The sequence below is a fragment of the Clarias gariepinus genome, chromosome 13 (genome assembly GCF_024256425.1).
Source record: "Clarias gariepinus isolate MV-2021 ecotype Netherlands chromosome 13, CGAR_prim_01v2, whole genome shotgun sequence".
Taxonomy (NCBI): Eukaryota; Metazoa; Chordata; class Actinopteri; order Siluriformes; family Clariidae; genus Clarias; species Clarias gariepinus.
Genome location: NC_071112.1, coordinates 13,927,578 through 13,936,465, shown reverse-complemented (window position 1 = coordinate 13,936,465; position 8,888 = coordinate 13,927,578). Strand labels below are relative to the sequence as shown.

General features: G+C 38.1%; 1 protein-coding gene across 2 annotated transcripts; it reads right to left on the bottom strand.

Moving 5' to 3' along the window:
* Positions 1–2,813: 2,813 nt before the first annotated feature.
* fam167aa (family with sequence similarity 167 member Aa) lies at positions 2,814–8,487 on the bottom strand. Of its 2 annotated transcripts, XM_053510189.1 has the most exons (3): positions 8,408–8,487; positions 4,978–5,385; positions 2,814–4,789 (listed from the first exon to the last, which is right to left on the bottom strand). In XM_053510189.1, the coding sequence occupies exons 2-3, from the start codon at positions 5,344–5,346 to the stop codon at positions 4,526–4,528; spliced, it is 633 nt and encodes a 210-aa protein (XP_053366164.1). In that variant the 5' UTR covers positions 5,347–5,385; positions 8,408–8,487; the 3' UTR covers positions 2,814–4,525. The 2 variants fall into 2 exon arrangements, with proteins under 2 accessions (XP_053366164.1, XP_053366165.1); XM_053510190.1 differs by lacking the exon at positions 8,408–8,487 and having other exon boundaries at positions 4,978–5,390.
* Positions 8,488–8,888: the final 401 nt, after the last annotated feature.

Genomic DNA, 8,888 nt, shown 5'->3' with positions numbered 1-8,888 from the left:
GTATGCATTCACCTTCAGATCTCCATCTTTGTTTTCAAATGCAACGACTTCAGTTTTCTCCTTGTTTAACTGAAGAAAATTTTGGCACATCTAACTGTTAATTTCATCAATGCATTTGCAGAGGGAGTCTATGGGGCTGTAGTCATTTGGAGATAAGGCTAGGTAAATCTGGGTATCATCAGCATAGCTGTGATAGGCAATTTGGTTCTTTCACATTATCTGACTTCGTGGGAGCATATACAGGCTAAACAGGAGGGGTGCAAGAATTGAGCCTTGTGGGACTCCGCATGTAATGGACGTCCATTTAGACTTATGCTCTCCTTCTAAGTATGACCTGAACCATTTAAGTACCATCACAGAAACCCAGACACAGTTTTCCAGTCTTTCAATTAGTATGTTATGATCGACAGTCTCAAACGCAGCACTAGGATCAAGCAGTACCAGCAGTGAGATTTTGCCAGAATCAGAATTTAAACCACTATCTGGCAGTTAAACACATTTTAGAGAAAAGATGTGGGAAGTGTGTCAAGGTCGCAGGTTGATAATTTGAGGTGCTGTACTGTTCCTCCCAAGATTTTTCTATCAATTGCTTGAAAGACAAACACAACCTCACAACAGTTACTATGTCTGAGTTTTTCTGACCTCTGCATAACTTGATGTGTTAATAGCCCTTCTAATATTACTGATTTTCTCAGAAAAGAAGAAAGCAAACTCATTGCATTTGCTGTCGGAGAGCATTTCAATGGGAATCTGACTTGCTGAGTTTATCAGTCTCTCAACAGTAACAAAAAGAGTGCATGTGTTGTTTAAGTTACTGTTTATAATGTTTGAGAAGGTCTGTCTAGCTGTGGCTAGTTCCACATTGAAAGCATGAAGGCTGTCTTTATAGATGCTAAAGTGAATTTCAAGTTTAGTCTTTCGCAACATCTGCTGAGCTCTTCGGCATTGTCTTTACATACTCTAAACTGCTGGTGAGTTTCTCTATGGAGATTTCTGTTTGCCCGTCTTTTGGACCTTTTCTGGAGCAATTTCAAAAAGACAAATGCTGACCAAATGACTCTGGCTTGCATGCATAACCATCCTTAAGTAGAGCAGCTACACCTCCACCTCTCCTAACAGTTCTGCAGACACTCATGAAAGTAAAGTTCTATCACGTGTTAAAACAAAGATAGAGAAAGCTACAGGCACACTGGGTTCCCGCTTGTTCTGTAAACATTTGTGAATGTTTCTGTTCTTCTTTACCATACCACTATCTGGCAGAGACATACTGTATGAAGAGGAAACTCAGTAACAATAAGTTAATCTTTATTAAACCAATGGACCTGCAAGTTTCTGTTGATGATTATATCTTCAACTGATTTTCAAGTATTCATATTTTAAAATGATGCACATAGATGACAGTATCCCATCAAAGGTTGTGGCATACACCAGTAATATGGTGATCAGAGCTCCAGGAACCCGGGTCTATTCTTAAGCTTTTTAACTGTCTGTTTGGAGTTCTGGATGTTCATGCCACTATTGCCAAAGCTTCCTGTGGGTTCAGCTGTTTTCTCCTACTGTCCAAAAAAAATTGCAGGTAGGCAGATTGTCTACGCTTAGTTGTGTCTAGGGTGTGAACAAGTGTTTAAAAGCGTGTGCATGGTTGCTTGCAATAGACTGGCATGCCAATCCGGGTACATTCTCTTACCTTGTGCCCAGGATAGGCTTCGACACTGATCGGGACAGAAAGACAGGCCCTTTGTGAATACATGACTTTTTAGAAAAATCCTGGCTCACATTGACTAAGTGCAAAATCAAGCAATTCCACAAGGAAACAGCATGCTTGGTGGTCTTCATTTTTATTGTTCAAGTTATCTTTGGACAGCTAGAGGTCAGTGAGCTATAAAGTTGACTAAATTAACCCTGATGAAAAAGTGCACACAGAAGGACACTTTTAAAGCCACCACGCCACCAATCATTCTGAAAAGATTTATGGTTGAACCAAGACCAAAGTCAATGACATTACAGTATTATCTGTATTATTACTGTAATCTAGATTTTTTTTTTTTACAATGGTTACACTTTCAATAATTTGTTTTACTAACATTGATTTATATTTAACAAAGAAAGGGGGGCATCAGTTGAATAAACCGAATTCATTAACCAACATGATTTTTAAAGTGATTTAATGCACCTGACAAATTAACGATTGCCTGAGTATCTTTTCTCATGTGTGGATGTGAAGTAAAAGCTTGTGGCTGGTTGTGAAACAAATGATACTTGCACTACTATTTCCTAAATAACTACTAATATTGATTGCGACTATTAGATGGAATTGGGCCTTTGTTAAATCTTTTAAACAAGCAATAATCCGACCCCTGATTTAAAAAAAAGACTTACCTTGATCTATGTCAGCTGTCAGATTACTGGCCAATCCTAATATTTATCTTAAGAATCCTAAAGGATGTAGCTCAGCAGTATTTAGTCATTTGGCCAAGTTTTGTGTCCATAATTTATACACATGAAATATCTAACAAATGAATCTTACAGGGAGCATCATGTAAAACTATTTTATTCTGCTACTGCCTATGGGTTTTAAATAAAGCATTTAAGATCTAATGAAAAACTGCCATGTGGACAAATACAGTTGTCTCATACAAGACTAATAGGGAGCTGGGGAAAACCAGAAAGAAGACAACAGGTGCTGTGGCTTAGTTGCCATAACATGCACTGTACACTGTTGTACAATAAACATGGCGGTTTATGAAGGTAGTACTAGAAATACAAAACATGTTCCAGTCAAAGGTTTGGGCACAAGTTTGGATTTATTTTATACACTCTATAACAATACTAAAGATTTAAAAACTATGAAATAATACATATGGCATTAGGTAATTAAGTAACAACAACAACAGCTGGTTATTATCTTAAGACCTTATCTTAAGTTCTGGAACATTTCTCGCAAAAACAGTATTGTAAAAACAAATGCATTTTCAAAACTCATCAAAAAACCATGATGAGACTGGTCCCCAAAGGCAAGACCGAAACTTACCTCTGCTGCAGAGGAGAAGTTCATTTAGAGTTACCAGCCTCAGAAATCACCAATTAACAAACAGCACCTCATTAGAGTCATTACGAAGGCTTTACGGAGCATAAGTAACAGACACATCTTAATATCAATTGTTCAAATATAAATGCATATTTGGGATGCCTTAAGCATTGTTTTCAGTGTAGAAAGAAATAAAAATTAGGAACACCCATGGAATTAGAAGGTGTGTCCAAAATTGTGACTGGTAGTATATGTACCAGCAAAGCTGCACTGCAAGCTTTCCTTAATAATTGGATAACCAGTGTCACTTAATAATAGTCTCAAAAGTGAAACTATTATTCCTCTCATAAAATTTTCCCTACCACAATAATTTAAAGTTTTACTTAGAAATTAAAATTACATTAAAAGTGATTAAAAATGACTTGGTCTGCACAGAGCCCTGACCTTAAGTGCACCTTTGGGATGAACTGGAACAATGACTGCTCTCCAGGCCTTCTCATTCTACATTAGTGTCTGATCTCACGAATGCTCTTGTGGCTGAATTGTCACAAATCCCCACAGACAGATTTAAAAACATAATGGAAAGCCCTTATAGAAAAGTGGGAAATATTATAACATAGGAAGGGCATTGGAAGGGAATCTGAATGGAATGCTTAAAAAGATGATCAAGTGTCCACAAACTATTGGCCATATAGTACAAGTAGCCACACCTCCTCGTTAGTGAAATAGATCAATGATGTACGGAAGGTGTGAAATGGTTCTAATGACAAAAAAAATGTTCTAGATCACAGTAGGTGAATGATAATACTGTAATGTCAATGACTCTGGCCTTGGATCAATCATAAATCCATTCAGAATAGTTGGCGGCGTGGTGGCTTTAAAAGTGTTTGTCTGTGTGCACTTTGTCATCAGGGTTGCAATTTAGTCAGCTTTATAGCTTACTGATGTCTAGCTGTCCAAAATAAAATTGCACAATAGAAAAAATGCCCAGCATGCTGTTTACCTGTGGAACCGGTTGATTTTGCACTTATTCGATGGTAGCCATACTTTGTCTAAATAAAGTCATTGATTCACAAAGGGTCTGCCTTAATATGGTTTTATCTGCCATGATCAGTGTCAAAGCCTATCCTGGTAATGCTGGGCACAAGGTGAGAAAATTTACCCGGGTTGTGATGCCAGTCTATTGCAAGGAACCATGCACACACATTCAAACACTTGTTCACACCCTAGACAAAACTAAGCATAGACAATCTGCCTACGTGCATTTTTTTGTTTTTTTTGGACAGTTAGAGGAAACCATTGAATCCACATTAAACTTTGGCAATAGTGGCATGAACATCCAGAACTCCATACAGACAGTTAAAAAGCTCAAGATTAAGCACAGGTTAATTACTAATAAATTAAAGCATAACCAGAATCACTGAAGTCAAAGCATATCAAGTAAATTTCAGCTGGGAATTAAATCTGCAATACTTCTTTACTCAGTCTATACAGGAATTAGCAAAGGGAGAAGCGACGGGAGCTGATGTTCATCTTAGTGATCCCAATGAGCTTGAGTGGTGCGGAGAGGCTGAATCCAGAAGCGACAGGGACATCACAAAGCAGGTCCAACATCTCATAGCGTTCCTCCAGCTCAAACGTAGCATCGTTTAACATTTTCCGATGCTGTTTACATGCCTGTTCAATCTTGTGCTTGTTAAGATCACCATGTAGACGCATAAGCTGGAGAGCCAGCTCCTGGTCCTGTACACGCATATCTCTCTGCAGTTAATGATGCAAAGAGACCAGCAAGTAAGAACAAAGGTACTGTACTCTACATGAACAAATAACAAACTAACTTTAATTTTCAATCTACAGCATAAATAAATGAAGGCATCTAATTTCTCCTGCAAAGATTTTTTTGCATATGTAAATCAACAATTTGCATTTAAACAAAATGACGAGCTCACCAACTCTTTTGTCAGCCATTCTATCGCCTCGGTAACGCTTCCAAATCCTTTCAGTCTCTCAGGTGGATGCCTCTGGAACTTGTTTACTGGAAGGTCCAGTGAGGATTTTGTCCACTTCAGAGAACTCCAGGATCGTATCTGTCCTTCTTTAACAGCCACGGTTGCCTCCAGAGCTTTGGCTTTCTTGCTCTCTAACTGAAATCTCCACTCTATATGTGAAGGCCTCTTTGTCTCAAGGTGTAGCTTCTCAGCCAAAGTCTTCAAATTAGACAGGTGGTCATGCTGCAACGCTGAAACTCTACCGTCCTCATCTGGATTGTTTATGGTTACCATTACGGTCTGGGGGACTGGCATCACCTTTATAGACATTCTAGCCGTGATTAATGCTAACAGAAATGTTCAAACACACTGAAAGATAAAATTAAATGGAAGTGGTTATTGGCATTATTTAAACAGTGACAGGGTTTATATATATATATATATATATATATATATATATATATATATAATTTGTTTTTGGAAATAATTAAATGCATCCATTCGGAAAGTACATTGGTCATCTGACATGTGCATTTAATAATTAAATAATGGCATAAACATTTTTAAATGTTAAAAATACAAGCTACAAGGAGCATAAAATCTTGAAATACACAACATGTGGCATTGTACGCACTGTTAAATACCTCTGTTAAAAAAAAGAAAAAAAGGGAAAAAGGAAAGCACAGCCCACATTCAGAATGAAAAGATATGAAACAACCACCTGTGGAATGAGGAACTCCTGTAATACAATACAGAGACCAAGCCAAAGTAAACTATGGTTATTACATGAGCCACAAATATTGCATGAAATAAAAACATCTTGTGACCACCGTATCAGGCTGTGTCACAAAGCTTGAATGAATTGATACTATTTTGATAATCAGGCCTACTCTCAGGCTAAAGCTTAAAGTGTACTGTAGGTTATACTTAAACTCTTCTGCCAGTAATGTTTGTATTTTCACACCAAGGCTTATTCACTATTTTTTGGAATTTCCTATGAAGTCACATGAATGTGTCAGGTTTGTGCCTTGAATTTATCTGCTTTTAAATTATTCTTTCACCCCAACAGTTACTGATACAATAACGCTAATGATTAGAGCAAATTTTCAATCCACCATCATATTAGCAAGACCTGTTTCCTAGAGTTTGGGCTGAAGTTTACTGGCTCCTGAGGGTGAACAGTGAAGTAGGACACAGCAGCTGCCTGCTAAACTGGGAACCCCTAGAGTCCAGCCAGACTCTTTATCTTTCTAGTCTCCATCTCATCTGGGGCGATTCTGAAGAGAGGGCATCCGTCTGTTCCTTAAGACAGGAGGAACCTGCGTTCGACAAAACACTGGCCTGTAATTGTGTTCATAAAAATAAGAAGTAGTTATAAGGTGGCATAGTAGTTTACTTTTTCATTAAGAAAAAGGCCATTGCCTTTACATAAAAAATGTATATATATATATCTATGCAGGAATAAGTACATGAATTAAGTCATTTTACTTATTCTGAAAAAGAAAGACACACATGACTTATAATCCATTATGGCTTTGTGCACCTGTGTGGAATTACTTTATTTCAACTAATAAATGGCAGTTTTAACTAAGCATAATGTAACCAAAAAAGTTGTTACTGACTATATAGTGGGTATTTCAAATATGAAAGAGTTTGTTTAAATTTGTTGTTAAACGACATTTTCTGGGGTTAAGCCTGTTGAAGGGCTTCCTGATCTCTCGTCATCTTTCAGTGATGTGTGTGTGAAACTAAAATGACCTTGAATGACTCATTGCAGCATTGCTAGAAACTTGTAGAATCATGTCTAATGTCACTGTTTCAGATTTGCCCAGTTTCATGCATAACTTGTTTCAACTTGCTGTGCAGACGTGATAATGCATGTGGTCAGAATATCACGAGTCGCACAGCTCCTGATATACGCAGGACAATGTCTTTTGGCACACTGACTTCGGTGTGAAAATCGGTGCTACCTGTAACTGTGCGTGCAGCCCTGTGCTGCCATCTGTTGGTGTGTTACAAAACTAGTCGAAATTATTATAGCTCGTTTTATTGATTAAATTGTTTTTGTAAATCAGCATCAGGGCAACTGTCATAAGCACCCCAGCTGAAAGTTCTTATTGTACACTGTACACAATGTGTTGGAGTGGAGACCAGCAAAGCAATGACACTTTCATATGATGTATAAAAAAATATATATATTAACCTCCATGTGCTGACAGCTTGGCATTAACTGTAATGTGATGATTTAAAAGACTGAATAAACCTATGCTGAACACGATGTACTGAACAAACCTCTGTACTGTATATGTCTATTTTAGGACATAACCTAAAATATAATTATGCTAGCTGTAAACTGTTTTTACCTCACCCTTACTCAGCATGATTTGAAAGCTGAGCTGGTCTTGTGCCTGAGTTACAATTACAGCAATGTATACATAATCTTATCCCTGTCTGAGCATCTATATTCAGTCACTTTCAACTGTATATAGTAAAAAGAATAATTATCACTCTCACCTTCTATACCGCTTTATCATGTATTCAGGGTCGCGGGAACCTGGAGCCTATCCCAGGAGGCTTAGGGCACAAGGCAGGGTACACCCTGGATAGGGTGCCAATCCATCGCTGGGCACACACTTATACACACACTATGGGCAATTTGCAAACACCAATTAGCTGCATATCTTTGGACTGTGGGAGGAAACTGGAGTACCCGGAGGAAACCCATTAAGCAGGGGGAGAACATGCAAACTCCATGCACATACTGTAGAGAGGGGGAATCGAACTCGGACCCTGGAAGGCCGCTTAAGAATAATGATGCAAAATTAAATATATTACACATTGTATAAACATAAAAAAAAAAATGCCAAAGACATTTCGCCTTAATATGCTTGTGAAGACTGTCCACTGTCATCCATTATGAATTTAGTGTAAAAAAGGGTAAAAAAGTTTTTATTTTATTTTATTTGTGGCGAACACAAGGTCTATCAGCTGTCAGATATTTTAATCCTTGTGGAAACATTTGGTCCAAACCAAGAAATACAAACAACTCTCATCAATATCAGGAATATTTATTGCTACTGTGTACCTGGATTGTTAAAAATACCAAATGTTTAGACCACTCTTAGCTGCATTTCAGAGAAATGAAATAAAATGAACCCTTCAAGAGGCTAGTAGATTACATCTCACAAAAACACCCACAGTAATACACACGGCACTGTCGTAATCTAGGTACTGTATCTCTCTGAATGCCGCATCTCACCAGCACAGCCTGCACCGCATGCAGTTGCCAGGGGGCTGCCCAGCCCTGTGTACACTATGCAGTAATAATGCAGTAGCTTTTACACTGCAGTCATGTAATGATGTGATATGCAGGCAATAATATAACACCTACCTCATGTCTGATCACAGGATTGTATGCGCTGTCTCAAGCTGCGTGGCTGATCACTCCCCACACAGCCGCCAGAGTGAGACACACACACACACAGACACACACACACACACACACACACGCACACACACACACACACACACACACTGTACACAGTCAAATGCCCATCAATGAAGTGTGTGTAATCTCTTCTCATTGTAAAACAATACAGATTTACAGTATAAGCTGTTATACAATAGGTTATGGAAGGTTGCCAGCTACGCTTATTATCCCCCAAAAAATTACACATTTACAAATTACTGCATTAAATATATACCTACATCTATACATGTGTATACTGTATATAAGCTGTACAAAGAAAGTGTACAGGTGTGAATAAAATTGCCACTTAATCAGTTTGCACAGACTGCCTTATCCAGAGTGTATTCCCACCTCAAACCCAGTGTCTGGACCCATTCTGATTAAAATAGAGCAGTTCCTGTTT